We start from the raw sequence: 19,102 nt of genomic DNA on the forward strand, positions 1-19,102 counted from the left end.
GATGACCCACTAAATCGATATTATTTTTGGTTTGCCATTTTCGCCACATTTTGTTTAGCACTTCTGTGCGTCTTTATGTACATAACAAAGTTAATGCTGGGCTGCATGAGCTCCTTAAAATTCCCATAATATTGGCGCTGTAGTGATACCAATCAACCAATGGACAATGGTTTTATAGTCTACCTCCTCCTCCCTTATCTAAATCAAGCCTCAAGCTCACCACCACCCGCGCGTCCCGCTATGCGTAAAATGGAGTTCGGGACCGGGGGACCGGTAAGTGAGCCGTCGTGAGATTTCGCGGCATGGACTTAAGTTGGCAAGTCAATCGTGGCGGCTCACGACGCTGACGGACAAATCGGTGACAAGAGAGCTGGCGGACGAGGGACTGCTGAGGCAACCGGCAACCCTGCGCCAGCGTAAGCCGGTGTGTCACCCGAGGCATTTTTGCGTAAGGTGATATTGAAGCTGACCGACCGCCCGGCGTGTGTTTCACTTTATTCCTCTGGACGGATCAGGGTCGGAATGAAGACATTTAATGGACACTTCTGAACAGATACAGGGGGGATTCGTTTGCCTCTTACTTATTACCGTTTGAGTAAAGCCCACCCCAGAGCCAACTTTGAGCCCCGTCCCCGCATTTGCAGTTACCCATTTGGATATTGTTGCATTTTAGAAACTTCGGTCATCACTGGATAATCTTAGGGCCGGACGGAATGGGACCACAGAACAGAGCAGCTCTGCAGAAACAGTTGCTCCTCTGGCTGCTTGTAGGTGAGTGTTTACCGTACAGACATAGAGACGTCACCGGGGTATGCCAATGTGCACTGTGCCCATTTCGCGGTCTGCTGTTTGCCTCTGCATAGCCATATAGTAATTTGCCTGGGTAAGAAAAGTGTTTAACTTTGTGAATCCAACCTTTTCTGTGTCCGACACTGATAGTCAGGCTCATAGGTGAGTACACACTTGTTGGTCAGAGATAAGTAGTACACCTTCTTTAGCCTGTACTCATTACGCGGCTTTGTTCAATATTCGTTTCTGATTGGTCAATTACGGCATTTTGTGGTCTGTTATTTCTGAATAGCAGACCGCTGCTATGAATAACAGACCGCTGCTATGGACGCAATTCTTACGGACTAACGAGTCCAACGGGCCTTTTTTTTAGAGGAAGTAATAAAACATTTTTGAACAATATTTTGTGTCAATTTATTGATTTTTTTTTTAGTAAGTAGCCGTGTAATAAGCGGGATCACCGTGTCGGGGTTTAGTTCACGGTAATGAGCGGCTCGCTGTACACGATCCACGTTATGGGAGCAGAGACACAGACAGGACAGCACAGCGACCCGGGCTTGTGTGAACGGTAACAATGCATAGGAAACTAGCGTTCACTTTGTTAAATTAAGCTTTTAGGGTAAAAAAAAAAAAGAAGGGGGGAAAGGGGGCGGAGCTTACAAACTTGATGAAATCGTGATAACGTATAACTAAGATATAAATGTGTTGCTACAGAGGGCTATATCAGAGATAAGCCTGGTTTTTGTCCTGAACTATACTAATTTGGTCAAAGTTAGACCTTTAAGGGAAAGATTAGATAAGACAAGACAAGATTTTTTTGTTTTTTTTTTGGCCAGCAGCAACAGGTTTTACAACAGCATAGAAACAACAATTAATGTAAACGCAAGTTTACGCATTATCATCATTTGTTTTTGAAATAGCTCCAGCCGGATAATATATCAATGGGACATTCAGAGGAATGTAGTAAAAACTGCTGGAGTGACTACATATTAAGTTGAGGCCTTGAACGGCTGGTCACATTGTTTAACCATTTCTGTAGGCTACGTAAAACTACACTAGTGTTTTTCAGGGCACAAATCGAAGGTAATGTTAGGTGTCAGAAAGAATAAAAGGTTCCCAGAAACTGCTGACAAGAAATTGAGCAGTGGCTGCTGACTGTGTATAAGGACACTGATATGTAATGAAACAAGACCCACTGTGCTAACTCGACTTTCTACTAATGCACCCCCCTTTGCGAGCCTGCTGTTTTTTAATACCCTGAACATCTCAAAGAGTGTGTGGCATTTCAAAAAAGCATAAATATTGATGGAGACAGCTGGCTAAATTGAGTTAAAGACTCTCAGACTTGTATATTGTGCAATCTACGAGGGAGTAATTACTCTAACAAGAGGGGCATATTGTTCAGTTTAACTGGCATGACATTGACATTTGCTGGACAATTTTTAATAACTGTAATCAAGACTCGAGTCAAGGACGACAAACAGGCTTCCTGGATCTCAGTGGACTCAAGTATGGGGTCTTTGATTAGATCAAAAAAAGCAAAATACCAAACACTCAGCCTACACAGCTTCTAAAACTGATACTGATATCAGAGTAAGCAATCAGAAATGCTGACACTAATTCTCCTGAAGCACAGCTTGAAATCACAAGATGGCTTTCAGTTTTGGCAAAGCAATGTGCAAGACTCAGCGACAGGAGAGCAGACATGGTTACAAAGTCAAATCTCCAGTTGGAGGCAATCAACGGTAATGGTCAGGACAGATGGATGGAGAGTTGCTACTGACCACCAGCTCCCTGAGTGATGCTGCTGGCACTGTGTGGTTGTGACAGTTTTGATAAGATACGCCGATCAGCCAAAATATTAAAACCACTGACAGCTAAGTGAATAATATTGATTATCTCGTTACAATGGCACCTGTCAAGGAGTGGGATATATTAGGCAGCAAGTGAACAGTCAGTTCTTAAAGTTGATGTGTTGGAAGCAGGAAAAATGGGCAAGGGTCTGACCAACTTTGACAAGGGCCAAATTGTGATGGCTGGACACCTGGGTCAGAGCATCTCCAAAACGGCAGGTCTTGTGGGTGTTCCCGGTATGCAGGGGTCAGTACCTACCAAAAGTGGTTTAAGGAAGGACAATTGGAGAACCAGCGAAAGGGTCATGGGTGCCCAAGGCTCATTAATGAGCATGGGGAGCGAAGGCTAGCCCGTCTGCTCCGATCCCACAGAAGTGCTACTGTAGCTCAAATTGCTGAAAAAGTTCATGCTGGCTATGATAGACAGGTGTCAGAACACACACTGCATTGCAACTTGCTGTGTATGGGGCTGCGTAGCTGCAGACCAGTCAGAGTGCCCTTGACCCCTGTCCACCACCGAAAGCACCTACAATGGGTACGTGAGTATCAGAACTGGACCATGGACCATTGGAAGAAGGTGGCCCGTTCTGATGAATAACTTTTTTTCATCATGTGGATGGCCGGGTGCATTTGCATTGTTTACCTGGGCAAGAGAAAGCACCAGGATGCACTATGGGGGGAAGGCAAGCCGGTGGAGGCAGTGTGATGCTCAGGGCAATGTTCTGCTGGGAAGCCTTGAGTCCTCGCATTAATATGGATGTTACTTTGACAAGTACCACCTACCTAAACATTGTTGCAGACCAGGTACAGCCCTTCTTGGCAACGATATTCCCTGATGGCAGTGGCCTCTTTCAGCGGGATAATGTGCCCTGCCACACTGCACACATTGTTCAGGAATAGTTTGAGGAAGATGACAAAGAGTTCAAGGTGTTGCCTGGGCCTCCAAATCCCCAGATCTAAATCCGATCGAGCATTTGTGGGATGTGTTGGAAAAACAAGTCCGATCCACAGTGGCGCCAGCTCAAAACTTACAGGACTTAAAGGATCTGCTGCTAACATCATAGTGTTGGATACCAGAGGACACCTTCAGAGGTCTTATGGAATCCATGCCTCGACGGATCAGAGCTGTTTTGATGGCACAAGGAAGACCTACACAATATTAGGCAGGTGGCTTTAATGTTTTGGCTGATCGGTACATATGTTTCAGTATCAGTGGTGGTTCCACCTTCTGTATGGGTAACCCCACATTCTGTATGCATGAGTGTCATCTGTCATCCTCTGACACAAACAAAATGTACAGGGCCAGGGAGATGGTAGATTCAGTGTGATTATATTAGAGACTAAAAAGTGGGATGAGTGGATATATTGTATTTGATAGAAAGCCGGATGTGAATCTTTTTAAAGCATCCTATGTTCACATCCTGTCTTGTGTGTTATTGAATTTGCTTGATTATGCATCCCTGCTATCAGCTATGAAATGTATCATAAAATAAGGCTGCCTGCAAAGTATTCACACGCAATAGATGTAGCCTAATCTAACCTCATCTAACCATGTAATTCAATTTAATCTGTCTTTCACTTCCTCTTCTCCCTCCCTCTCTCTCTCTCCATGTCTCTCCCCCTACACACTCGCACACACAGACATACTGGAATTATAATATCTGGGATTCAAATCCTTTTATCATTAGCTGCTTTCAGGATAAGCAGGCAATATGTGGCTATTTTGAGTTGGACTCTACTTGCGAGGGCCTTTATTAAAGGTGAAGGTCACCGCTGCCACTAAGACACACACACACACACACACACACACACACACACACACACACACACACACGTGACATTTTCTGACAGAGCATCCATCAGAAGCCTACTCCTGTACTCTTTGCTGCCTGTTTCCTGTTGTAAAGGCTGTATGTGGGCGCCCTGTATTTACCGAAAAAAGACAAGTGACTCATCGCCACTGCACCAGGTTGCCTCATTACTGCTTTACCATCTTCCCTCCCAGATCAGATAGCTTCACAACTTTTTTTTTTCCTGTGGGAAACAAGTTTTTAAAGAGAATTTTCCCCATGATATGAACTGATATAGTGATGTGATATGCCAATGAAGCAATAATCGCCCTCGTTTGGCAGTTAATTCAGTCATATAGGGTACAATAGTTAATCTACTGTCATAACATATGAGGACATTGTAAGACTAGGACAGTATAGTGTTCTCAGTGGGGACTTTAAACAAAATTACAAGTGCTGAATACGACAAAACGGAAAAGAAAAAAGCTATTTAAGTCACCAACTTCTCTGTGATCATTTTAGGTCATGACAAAAGTGATTTTTGATGTTGTCGTTTTTTTTCTTCTGTGCTGACAACTACAGACTGATTAAAAGGCAAACACCCATAGATATCAATGGCCTGGCTCAGAGAGACAGTCTCTAATCCTCTTTCCCCAACACGAGAGTCTTTCAAGTTTCAGTTCAGTGTTCAGTCTGAACAATTTTAAACAGAGTGTTGTCAGGCCGTTTTAATGTTACAGGACTGAAATAGCCAAAACACAGATTTGAGGTATAAAATACGTACCTGGTAACGATATACATTAACTATATTACACGATACATTCATTACACAGCTATAGACAGTCTGTAGATCAGCCATGTTGTATGGTTTGGAGACGGTGGTACTGATGAAAAGACAGGAGGTGAAGCTGGAGGTGGCAGAGTTGAAGATGCTAAGATTTTCATTGGGAGTGACGAAGAAGGACAGGATTAGGAATGAGTATATTAGAGGGACTGCTCAGGTTGGACGGTTTAGAGACAATGCAAGAGAAGACAGATTGAGATGGTTTGGACATGTGTGGAGGAGAGACGCTGGGTATATTGAGAGAAGGATGCTGAAGATGGAGCTGCCAGGGAAGAGGAAAAGAGGAAGGCCAAAGAGGAGGTTTATGGATGTAGCGAGGGAGGACATTCAGGTGGTTGGCATGACAGAGGAAGCGGCAGAGGACAGGAAGAGATGGAAATGGATGATCTGCTGCGGCAATCCCTAACGGGAGCAGCCAAAAGTAGTAGTAGACAGTCTGTAGATATGCCATAACTGATCCAGTATGAGTGTTGAAGGTTTCATTCACATGTTATGAATCCACCTCACAGGCTTATAGTTCTTGTGTTAGGCCTACTTCTCATCATGACTGAGTATTCATATGTCCAGATGTGGTATGGTGTAATTATCAAGCATACAGCAACAGAAGACATTGGTGGAGGCAAGAAACCAATCAGCAGGCCTAACATAAGAGTTATCAGACTGCAAGGTGGATCAAAACATCAATAAAACCTTTAGGACTCATACTGGATCAGTTATGGCATGTCTATAGACTGTCTATATCTGTGTGAGGAATGTGTCGTGTAATGTAGTCAATGTACATCACTACCAAATACTTTGAGAAAGGACTCAGTGAAAGCTAATAAGACATGAAATGTTTCAACAGTTTTGCTGGTTTTGAGCTTTTTTTTTTAAATTTAGGTAAGCCAAAAACAGGTATTGGTACTTCGCCTGTTGGGTCCCCCCCACCTACCAAGAGTACTATAGTACTCACTCTTGCTAGTACTCATACCTAGTGTGTGAACACTGTATGGTAGAGACCCACTCCAAAAATGAGTAGCCAATATCTGGCCTATTGCCTTAACCTCCTTATTCCCTTGGCACAGCTCTGGACACAGATACTCTTACATCCTCGTAAATCTTTTCTAGATATACATACTCATACATCCTTGGTCATCCTCCTTCTACTATGTTTCTGTATGTCCCCGTTTCTTTTGTGTAAGCAACACATCAAGTCCCATTCCTTGTAGATTCAAACTGGGGTTCGGTAAAACCTGGTATTGAGCCTGAATGTACTGTATGTATAGACGAGTCTGGGTTAATGAATTCCATCAGTCAAACCTTCTTTCTGAGTCTTCTCAGTTACTCTGAACTTTCAGAAGGCCGTTTTTGCTGACGCACCAGTAAACTTCCTCTCTTACCGTCTGCCATGTGGCCCGTAACACTACCTAAGGCTAGCATGCATCATTTGCATGCTAAATGCTGAGTAATCGCTGTCTCAACTTCACAGGACTCAGCACGGAGGCAGCAAATGTATGGAAATGGGGAAACATCAATAATACATCAGTGTTAAAAACATGCCGTCTGTTTTCATCCTGTGTGCGTCTGTGAGTTTGTGTCTGTCTGTCTATCTGTGTTGGTGTGGATCTGTGCATTTGTGTATTCATGCTTGTGTAGAAGCTAGACTTGGTCAGTCCAAATACAACACTGCAGAAGACGGCGAGAGAGAGGGAGAGGTGTTGACCACAACTGAGTCAGACAATTGTGAAGACCCTCTGCCCTTTGATTTGGCCAATAGAGGAAGACATGTTCAGTTCTCTCCTCACATCACACACACACACACACACACACAGATACATTAGACCTATAATGCATTACATCAAATCGAGAAAGAAAAAAAGAGGGTGTAGAGAAGATAGATGCCAGTACAATATATACACACCCAGGAGACAGAGAGAGACAATTGAGGAAGGTAGGCGTAAACTAGCAAGAGATGTAATCACGCAAACGCATATCTTGTGTGTGTGCGCGTGTGTGCGTAATTCTGCATGTCAATGTGTTTTTTTCCCCTTCCTGCATGACTGATGAAGATCCATATTTCTCTCTCTCTCTCTCTCTCTCTCTCTCTCTCTCTCTCTCTCTCTCTTTCTCTCTCTCTCTCGTGTATATATACACACACACACACTCACTGGCCACTTTATTAGGTACACCTTGCTAGTACCGGGTTGGACCCCCTTTTGCCTTCAGAACTGCCTTAATCCTTCGTGGCATAGATTCAACAAGGTACTGGAAACATTCCTCAGAGAGTTTGGTCCATATTGACATGATAGCATCACGCAGTTGCTGCAGATTTGTCGGCTGCACATCCATGATGCGAATCTCCCGGTCCACCACATCCCAAAGGTGCTCTATTGGATTGAGATCTGGTGACTGTGGAGGCCATTTGAGTACAGTGAACTCATCGTCATGTTCAAGAAACCAGTCTGCGATGATTCGAGCTTTATGACATGGCGCGTTATCCTGCTGGAAGTAGCCATCAGATGATGGGAACACTGTGGTCATAAAGGGATGGACATGGTCAGCAACAATACTCAGGTAGGCTGTGGCGTTGACACGATGCTCAATTGGTACTAAGGGGCCCAAAGTGTGCCAAGAAAATATCCCCCACACCATTACACCACCACCACCAGCCTGAACCGTTGATACAAGGCAGGATGGATCCATGCATTCATGTTGTTGATGCCAAATTCTGACCCTACCATCCGAATGTCACAGCAGAAATCGAGACTTATCAGACCAGGCAACGTTTTTCCAATCTTCTATTGTCCAATTTTGGTGAGCCTGTGCGAATTGTAGCCTCAGTTTCCTGTTCTTAGCTGACAGGAGTGGCACCCGGTGTGGTCCTCTGCTGCTGTAGCCCATCTGCCTCAAGGTTCGATGTGTTGTGCGTTCAGAGATGCTCTTCTGCATACCTCGGTTGTGATGAGTGGTTATTTGAGTTGCTGTTGCCTTTCTATCAGCTCGAACCAGTCTGGCCATTCTCCTCTGACCTCTGGCATCAACAAGGCATTTTCGCCCACAGAACTGCCGCTCACTGGATATTTTCTCTTTTTCAGACCATTCTCTGTAAACCCTAGAGATGGTTGTGCGTGAAAATCCCAGTAGATCAGCAGTTTCTGAAATACTCAGATCAGCCCGTCTGGCACATACAACCATGCCACGTTCAAAGTCACTTAAATCGCCTTTCTTCCCCATTCTGATGCTCGGTTTGAACTGCAGCAGATCGTCTTGACCATGTCTACATGCCTAAATGCATTGAGTTGCTGCCATGTGATTGGCTGATTAGAAATTTGCGTTAACGAGCAGTTGGACGGGTGTGCCTAATAAAGTGGCCGGTGAGTGTATATTTGGCCCTGTGATGGTGTGGCGGCCTGTCCAGGGTGTCTCCCCGCCTGCCACGCAATGACTGCTGGGATAGGCTCCACCATCCCTGCGACCCTTAGTAGGATAAGCGGTTTGGATAATGGATGGATGGATTGATGAGATCCACCCACTTGAGTTTGACTCAAGATAGATGCTGCACAAAGGATGAGAGAAAGGAAAACAGAAGGTGTGCAAGTTTTTATGTACCCTGTCTTTTTCATTTCTCACGTAAAAGGTATTATAGACAAAAGTAATATCACTTTTTATATTAATTTTGACTTTTTGACCAATATGTGTACACACACACACCTATGTCACACTGTGTGCATCCATGTGTGTATGTTATGTATTTTTGGATGTGTTTGTATATTCGCCTCATTGTTTGCATACCTTGTCTGTAGGCATTTGCTTCTCTCCCATTTGTCGTTTACAATATGAACAGCATCAGAGATGATAGACTTTGAGTGCAAGTCCTCCTCCTCCTCTGAATCCACAGCATCATTCCCCTCTCTGAGCAGCAGAGAGCAGATTTCACAGTCCATTTATCAGAGGTCCTCTGCTTAAAAATCATGTTTGACCTTCTGTGCTGTAATCTTGTCAGCTTTCCCTTTCTTAAGGGTTTTTTTTTTGCAGCCTTTATTGACAAGACAGTAGAAATTGATGGGAGACACTGAGGAACATAAAAGGTCCAGTCAGGCTTAGCGCAAGCTCGTCTTGTCGACACTCTTGGCTATAATGCGATGATTTTAAGGCTCTTAGATCACTGTAGGTGGCACGGTGGCACAGCGGTTAGCATGGTCACCTCACAGCAAGAAGGTCCTGGGTTCGAGCCCCAGGGATGTCCAACCTTGGGGATCATCCCTGGTCATCCTCTGTGTGGAGTTTGCGTGTTCTCCCTGTGTCTGCGTGGGTTTCCTCTGGGTGCTCCGGTTTCCTGCCACAGTCCAAAGACATGTAGGTCAGATGAATCGGACATGCTACATTGTCCCTAGGTGTGTGTGTGCGCATGCATGCGTGCGTGCAGGCGTCGGCCCTGTGATGGCCTGGCGGCCTGTCCAGGGTGTCTTCCCGCCGCCTGCCACCCAATGACTGCTGGGATAGGCTCCAGCATCCCCATGACCCTGAGAGCAGGATAAGCAATTTGGATAATGGATGGATGGATGGCTGCTTTCGCTCGAGAAATCTCCTCAATCATTGTGGCCTGCTGTAGTTGAATCTTGGAAGCTGCATCAATGGCGGAGACAGCAAGAGTGCTGAAAAAAAGTCAAACTGAGGGGTCAGCTCACTGTTCAGAAGTATCGAGAGGCATAGAAGCTGCTAAATGAATCATTAATTGTTTGAGGATCAGTCATTACCATCGTGGGAGTTTGAATTTGAGGAATTTGATCATGTCCGGTGGAGTTGGTGGGAAAGTTATTCACTAGCCTTATCACCATACTCAGTGAGTATGATGTAATTTGAGTAGCATGTCTTCGCTTGAACAGTTGACAAGTTATCAAACTCTGCCTGTAAAGAAAGACAATCCTTGTACACCATAAGGGAAGGTGAAGTTGCCTGTATATTATCCAACTGTAATATCAGAGTCATCAGCTCAGACAGTCTCTTCTTCCTCTGTTTCCTATCAAAACTAGTATATGACATATAATTTCTCCCCTAGTGTAGGCCTTAAATGTCTCTCAAAGAGGAGATGTTGAGACACCAGGTATCTCATTCATGGCTCTAAAAAGATCAATTTGAGCAGCCAGAAATGAGACAAATTTGTTATCAGACAACATGTGTGGGTTAAAATGCCAGGGTGCGTGGGACTCAGGTCCTCCACCTACTGCTAAATCTTAAGTCAGAGGGGTGTGGTCTGACCCACACTGGCTTCTACTGATCCTGACCAGGGGCCTCATATATCAATCATTACTATGGGCAAATTTGTGCGTACACGCCCATGGGATTTTTTTAGCCCTGAAATTTGTCTCAGAGACCAGTGTAGAACCTGGGTAACCCCTGAATTTAGACACTGACTGTTGAACACTGATGTCTTTGCAGGCCTGGGTGATTGCTCATTGCAAGAGGTAGACAATAGACGTTAGGAGGAAGGAATTACAAATAACCATCATACTTTGCTGCAAATTTGCCCATAGTAACAATTGATACATGAGGCTCCAAGAGAGTAAATATCACTCAGTGGCTCAGAGATGAATAATAACATGCACCTCCTTTTCTCTCAACAGAAATAAACAGGGCAATTCTCTCTCATTAGATCCTCTCATCACTGTCTAGGTTATCCTGCTTTGTATTTGGTCACGACTGGTGTGATTTATGTTTTTTTGTTTTGTGTGTAAGAATATAGCTGCTCTGGTTCAAAACTTTTTTTAGTAACACTTTCTATGAAGCTTGCATCTATAACACCCTATAAGCATTTATAACACCCTATAAGTATCTATAATGCCCTATAAGCATCTATAACACCCATACTTTCCTATAATGTGTATTACAATGACTAATGGCTATGGTTGAAGACTGTGGTATAGCACTGAAGTCTCATTATGGATCTCTACAAAACAAGTTGGCTATGATGCATTATGGCATTTGACAGATAAACAGGCTAATGACATATTTATAATGCATATATCCGTTTTAAATTGACAATGTATCATAAAGGTGGTTATGAGGTGTTGTGAGGGTGTATACATGGTTATAATGAATCTTACAATGACTTATAGCTTCACTTACAGGGCATTATAGATGCTTATAGGGCGTTATAGATGCAAGCTTCATAGAAAGTGTTAACCTTTTTTGGGGGGGGAGTTCCCCCCTTTTCCTCCTCAGTTGTACCCAGCCAATTACCCCACTCTTCCGAGCCGTCCCGGTCACTGCTCCACCCTCTCCGCCAATCCAGGGAGGGCTGCAGACTACCACATGCCTCCTCCAATACATGTGGAGTCGCCAGCCGCTTCTTTTCACCTGACAGTGAGGAGTTTCGCCAGGGGGACGTAGTGTGTGGGAAGATCACGCTATTCCCCCCAGTACCCCCTCCCCCCCGAACAGGTGCCCCAACCGACCAGAGGAGGTGCGAGTGCAGCAACCAGGACACACACCCACATCCAGCTTCCCATCCGCAGACACGGCCAATTGTGTCTGTAGGGACGCCCAACCAAGCCGGAGGCAACACAGGGACTCGAACCACCGATCCCTGTGTTGGTAGGCAATGGAATAGACCGCCACACCATCCGGACGTCCTCTGGTTCAAAACTTAAGAAAAACGAATTGATTACAGTGATTCAAAAAAGCTGTTTATACTTGGCATGTAATGCAAATGTATTCAGATTGCACGCAGATGTGATTTGTCCATATTGCATTTACACTTGTTATTCACAACGTGTCTCAAACCCCCTTTGAATTCTTACAGGAATAAGCCTTATCAGATATCTGTCCCATACTGCCATGTGAAACTAGTCTAAATGTTAATCTACAACAGACAACAGTATGCTGACTAGAAATGCATCAACTTAAGTCATTTGATTCCTGGCTTTTCTGCAAGGTATCTCAATGGAGCCATGACTGCATACATTTTATAAATCCATCACTATCCCCAGAAGATCTCCCTTGTTGTTCTTTGGGTCACCCTTGATACTGGACCAGTTCATCATCTGTGCAGCATCCCTAAATTTTAGAGTTGAAATTTATATCCGGTAGCACCACAGGTTTGAAACTAGTCTTGAGCATTGCCGTCTGTTGTGACAGTACTGTTAATATTTACAAAGGTTTAATCAATTGGTCTGAGACTGATGAAAAAAAATCTATATGAACTTTTAAAAAAGAGTGACGTTCTCTTTTAAAGGGTGGTCCACTCAATAGTTGAACAAAAGAGTCACTCAATTTCAATGCTCTTGCTCTGATAGACTAGGGCAGGTCATTTGGCAAGCATGTTAGCATGCCTGTTAGCCCTGTGTGAACAGATTACTGATGTAATCTGAACAGTTGGTTAATATTTAAAACATGCAGGTGGGTTGGCAGTTTGGGGGGGGTGAAGGGTTCAGGAGGAGGATAGGGTTTTCAAATTAACTGGGAGGCTAGGGGAGAGGGTATGTCAAGATAACGTGTAAGCAATAATGAAAGTTGTCGCGAGAGACTACGTGTGAGAGACATCAAACTAAATTATATTAGGAGCCATAATGTTACCTTTCTTCTCTCCTCTCTCTCTCCCACAACTCTCAATACTATTAGATTCACTGTTCTCTCAAATTACATTTTAAATTAATTCAGTGTTCTCTCTCTCTCTCTCTCTCTCTCTCTCTCTCTCTCTCTCTCCTCTCTCTCTCTCTCTCTCTCTCTCTCTCTCTCTCTCTCTCTCTCTCTCTCTCTCTCTCTCTCTCTCTCTCTCTCTCTCTCTCTCTCTCTCTCTCTCTCTCTCTCTCTCTCTCTCTCTCTCTCTCTCTCGTAGTCTTCATTCACAGAAATGCACCCCCCCACACACACACATCATCATCATCTGTCTCTCTCTGCCTCGTCTCTTCTTTCTTCTTCAAAGAACGAGAGATTGATCAACAGGATGATTGATAGTTACACTGATCAGTAGATCGATCAATAGATTGACTGACAGAGAAGCAGAGAGAGAGAGAGAGAGAGAGAGAGAATAGTAATGCACATTGGCTCAAAATTCAGTAGTTATGCCAGCTGGTAACAGATGCAATATAAAAATGCATGACGTTCTTTCTCTAGCTTAACTTCATGGCACTCCTGAGTCCTTGTTTTACATCTTTTTATCAGCCAATATAGTACCTGACCAGTTTAAACCCTGTGTCTCCAGTGCCATTACTAGCAATTAGAAATGTTGAGGTTGAAACGGTTTTATTTAATTTATAAATATGCATGTAGAGGACATAAACATTCATTTTTCCTCTGTTTTTGCTCATCCCCCCTTCTATGCGAGTGCATACTGTCCACACACAACATAAAAAAACCAGAAAAAAAACAAAAAAAAAACAACATCTGTGCAAAAAGTACAGCAAGGAAAAAAACTTTATGGAAATTCTGTTTTATGATACCCAACTTCCCTCAGGATGATAATTTTGCCAAGTTTTAAGTGTTTCAAAAGTAAATAATTGGCTTAGAATGCAGTAATTATAAATATTTCTAAATGGCTTGTTCACAATCATAAGCAGGAGCAACCTATGATGATGTGATCCCTTCCCACGAGTCCCTCACAGCTGCACCTGAATGTCTGTATGATAGAGATGCTACTGTGATGTGATGCAGTCATCTCATGTAAAGCACTTTGTGTCTTCTGTGGAAATGATGTCATATCATGTTATTTCATCAGTGCAGGTCACCATACTGTCACATACACTGAATGAATACACTGAAATCTGAACAAATTGAGTGATGATGTCACTGGCAAGGTGCCCTCGAGCATAGTCTGAGTTAATGCTGTCCATAACACACACAAAAAAAAAAAAACACAAATATGGACAGAGAAAGACACAAATAATTTAGGGGCCTTGGTCTGGAATGTGACCTGAAAAAAATCCCCTTAACTGTCCTTAGGGCCTCCGATGTTGAAACCAACACCTGTGCAAGACAACAAAGGGCAGTATATCTATGTCTCGGATTTAGGGGAGAACATGAGAACTGTAGAGACTCAGCTGGGAGGTGTCTGTATTTTATGATGTGTAGCAATACTCTTGTCTGGGTCGGGGTATGCGAGGTGCGTTTCTCGAAAGGTATAGGCACGATTGGAGGGACACACTGATCATGGGCTTTCGGGACTCATGTAACATTTATTGGGGAAAAAAAACAGTTTATCAGATTCCCAAAGACCCATTTATAGAGCCCTGCAGGGGTGGAGGGGTAGAGGGTGGGGTGGGGGGGGGTTGAAAGCATCAGTTCTGTCCAAACCAAGCAGCACCTAACTTGGAGACGGGAGAGAAATAAACGTGACTGAAGCACAAAAAATTAGGATACGAAATGCGAGGACACACACACACACACACACACACACACACACACACACACACACACACACAGTTGCATTATAATCCTCTCCTCATAGTTTTAAACTGTCAGTCACAGTGAAACTCCTTCACTGAGGTAGTTAAGAGTAGAAGTGCTTTTTTGGAGGGGGTCAAGGGCAATACAACAACCATCTGGAGGACACAGAAGAACCATCAAGGTGCTAGTTTCACTCCTGCTTTAAAATGTGTTTTCTCTGACTCAAAATGGGCAACTTCCACTCCTGAGCTTGTTTCTATGAGCTCAAACCTACCAAGGCACTAAAGTATAGCCCTGAGTTTTATTGGATTGAGTAAAAAGATGTAAACGTTCAACAATATTCTTGACACTGATTTTTTTTGGGTGATCATGTAACACACAGCCCACAGTTACTACCCAACACTAGCGGTACAGAAGGTTGTCAATAGGTAGAAACAGTTGAAGTCATTTGTGAGTGGGAGTGTTGGAAATAGGGAGGCCCACGAACAATCAACCCAGAAATGTTTGCCATTGTGTAAATGCGTTGATCAAGCCTCACAAATGTAAAGGATTACACCAGCATTGTAAAGAAAATGGTCTTCTCTGATCACTGCTTGGTTCATCTTATTCCAACCTACAGGCAGAAACTAACATCTGCAAACCCTGTGGTTAAACAGTTAAGAAATGGACTAGAGAAGCAAAGTAGGAACTGCAAGACTGTTTTGACTGCACTAATTGGAGTGTATTTGAAGCTGCAGCTAGCAACCTGGACAAACTAATTGACACTGGGATATCTTACATCAGCTTATGTGAAGACCGTGTGCCTATCAAGACCTTCTGCACATACAAAAATAATATGAACCATGTTTATAGCATGAAATAATAACATGAATAACATGGAACACATGGTTCACAGCCAAACTAAGACAACTTCGGCAGGCCAAGCAGGATGCCTGCAGCAGTGGGGATGGAGCCCTGTACAAGCAGGCCAGAAATTCACAACAAAGGAGATCAGAGTGGCTAAAAGAAGCTACAGTGAAACTACAGGAAGCACTGTGGCCCAGCAGTTAGCACAGCTGCCTCACAAAAAGAATGTCCTGGGTTCAAACCTGAGGCTGTCCCAGGTCCTTTCTGTGTGAAGTTTGCATGTTCTGCCCGTGTCTGCATGGATGTGCACTGGTTTCCTCCCACCATCAAAAAGACATGCATGTTTCTGGGCATCCAGGTAGTGTAGCAGTCTATTCCATTGCCTACCAACATGGGGATCCCGGTTCAAATCCCGCTGTTGCCTCCGGCTTGGTCGGGCATCCCTAAAGACAATAATGGCTGCATCTGCGGGTGGGAAGCCGGCTGTGGATGTGTGTCCTGGTCACTGCACTAGCGCCTCCTCTGGTCAGTCGGGGTGCCTGTTCCGGGTGGGGAGTGGTGGGGGGGGGGGGGGAATAGCGTGATCCTCTGACGCGCTACCTCCCCCTGGTGAAACTCCTCACTGTCAGGTGAAAAGAAGTAGCTGGCAACTCCACATGTATCGGAGGAGGCATGTGGTAGTCTGCAGCCCTCCCCGGATCGACGGGGTGGGGGGGTGGAGCCGCGACTAGGAAGGCTCAGAAGAGTGGGGTAATTGGCCAAATACAATTGGGGAGAAAAAAGGGGGGGGAAATCCAAGACATGCATGTTAGGGTTAATACTCCTGTCTGTGCCCCTGACCAAGTTCATGGAAAGAAGAACTGGAGTTGGTTCCCAGACGTTGCAGCTGCCCACCACTCCTATATAATAGGATGGGTTAAATGCAAAGAACAGATTCGTTGTAAGAATACAATGACAAAATTAAGTGACTTTCTTTTCTGAAAAGCTGAAAAACAGGTTTTCAGCCAATGACCCTGTGTCCGTGTGGACGGGCCTGTAAGACATTGCAAACTACACAAGACCATCCCCCCTATGCTGAGGCAAACAAAGACCTGGCTGACAACCTGGATGTCCTCTATTGCAGGCTTGAGAGAGACAAATTCACACCCCTCACCCACTCCAGCCTAACAACAATATCCCCCATCGTACCTCTGACACACACACCCCCTCCCCGATACTCGGGCTGCATTCAATATATGTGTAGCAGATGTGAGCCGGCTTTTCCTGAGACAGAAGACCAGAAAAGCATCGGGTCCAAACGGAATCTCCCCATCCTGACTTAAAGCCTGTGCTGACCAACTGGCTCCAATCTTCATGCAAACCTTCAACAGATCCTTGGAGCTGTGTAAAGTCCCCTGCTGCTTCAAATGCTACCATCATCCCAGTCCCAAAGAAACATTCCATAACAGTATTGAATGACTACAGGCCTGTCATTCTTATGTCTGTGGTCATGAAGACTTCCAAACAACTGGTGTTGGACCACCTGAAGAAAATCACTGTAAACCTGCTGGACCCCCTGCAGTTTACCTACCAGCCAAACAGGTCAGTGGATGACACAGTCAACATGGGACTGCACTACATTCTGCAACCTTGACTGCCTAGCAACATATGCAAGGATCCTGTTTGTGGACTTCAGCTCGGTGTTCAACACCATCATTCCAGAAATCCTCTCCTCCAATCTCTCCCAGCTCACTTTATCCTCCACCATCTGTCAGTGGATCACCAGGCAGGAAACAGCTGGAAAAATGTGAGGCTGGGGGAAGTTACTTATGGTATACAGATGGTCAGCACTGGTGTTCCCCAGGGATGTGTCCTCTCCCCACTGCTCTTCTCCCTTTACACCAACAACTGCACCTCCAAGAACCCAGCTGTTAAACTACTCAAGTTTGCAGATGACACTATGGTAATCGGACTCATCCATGGTGACAAGTCTGGATATCGGTGGAAGATTGAGAGGCTGGTGTTCTGGTGTAGTCACAACAACTTTGAGCTGAACATGCTCAAGACTGTGGAGATGACAGTGGACTTTAGGAGACACCTCTCAGCACTGCTCCCCCTCACAATATCCAACAGCCCTGTGTCAACTGTGGGGACCTTTAAATTTCTGAGAACTACAATTTCCAAAGACCTGAAGTGGGAGATCAACATCAACTCCATCCTCAAAAAGGCCCAGCAGATGATGTTCTTTCTGCGGCAGTTGAGGAAATTTGGTCTGCCACAGGAGCTATTCAGCCAGTTCTACACTGCAGTCATTGAATTTGTCCTGCACACATCGATCACAGTATGGTTCAGAGCAGCAACAAAACAGGATAGGAACATACTGCAGCAAACAGTAAGGAAAAGCAGCAGAAAAAAAATCACTGGTGCTCCCCTGCCCACTCTGCAGGACTTGTGCACCTCTAGAGCTCAGACATTGTTGGGCAAAATCAGCACAGAACCCCAACACCCAGGACACAGTCTGTTTGTACTGCTACCTTATGGCATGCGCTAGAGTGATGGCACCAAAACCACCAGACATAGGAACAAGTTTTTCCCTAAAAGCCATCTCTCTCTTGAACACTTAACAGTATGGTGCAGGAATATTCACTTATGTAAATATTACATGTTGTAAATAGCCCCCTCTGGTCAAGATGTCTCACTTACATATCTACAATGTGCACTACCTCTTTAAACCAGATATGCAATACAAATGTTTGTGCAATACCAATGTACAATTGTAAATACACATTCAACTGCTCTATACTGGTTACAAATTATTGCCGTTATTGTGGTGATTGTAACATATGTATATAATATAGTATGTAGTTGTGAGGTGGATGGTAGGTGATTAAATAGTGTATACTTCTGGTATATAAGATAATATAGTGTAATATAGTGGGAGTATATAGCATTGTGTATGGGCGTGATGGGTTGTGGAGTTGTGGTATGGTATATGGTATAGTGTATGGGCAATATAGTAGTATACAAGCAATATGGTATAATATATGGGCATAAGTTGTCGATTACTCAACCATATCAAGACTCCGTATAGTAGCGACCTACCCGTTGTGCATACATGCTTGTCTCCAATGTCATGTTGTTGTACCATTTACTACTTCTGTTTTTTTTTCTTTTCTTTTTCTGTGTGAGTGATGTCTGCAAGTGCTAGTAGTTGCTGTGTACTGGAGTTTAATTCCTCGTGTGCATAGGCACACATGGCCAATAAAGTTTATTCTGATTCTCTGCCACAGGATTACCAAATAAGAGGCTACATTCAAGACTTACCCCCAAATTTGTGGACATGCCAATATTTCTAAACAAAAACACACACTATTTTCATTTATTCACCCTAGTGATGTTATGTTGCTTGATTTGAACATAACATGCTGCTATTCAAGCATAACCTCTTCAAGTTAGTGATTATTATTTAATGCAAGTTAAACACAGAAATTGTTTATCTGTGATGGGCCAGATATTTTACCTGCAGGGATTTTTGTAATTTATTTCCATGCCTTTTGATTTTGCTGCTCGTGTCACATTGAGATGGCTAATAAAGTTTTCTATGGTGCACAGCCGAACTGTGCAAACATTCTTGAGTT

General features: G+C 44.1%; 1 protein-coding gene across 1 annotated transcript in view; it reads left to right on the forward strand.

The window, feature by feature from the left end:
• The first annotated feature begins 570 nt into the window (after nt 1-570).
• The window catches only part of ramp1 (receptor activity modifying protein 1), a 140,713-nt gene continuing 122,181 nt past the window's right edge, over nt 571-19,102 (forward strand). The window contains exon 1 of the mRNA XM_056289227.1: nt 571-771. Coding sequence (XP_056145202.1) covers nt 714-771 — 58 coding nt within the window. The 5' untranslated portion in view covers nt 571-713. The remainder of the gene's footprint in view (nt 772-19,102) is intronic.

Source organism: Lampris incognitus, chromosome 11 (genome assembly GCF_029633865.1).
Source record: "Lampris incognitus isolate fLamInc1 chromosome 11, fLamInc1.hap2, whole genome shotgun sequence".
Lineage (NCBI taxonomy): Eukaryota > Metazoa > Chordata > Actinopteri > Lampriformes > Lampridae > Lampris > Lampris incognitus.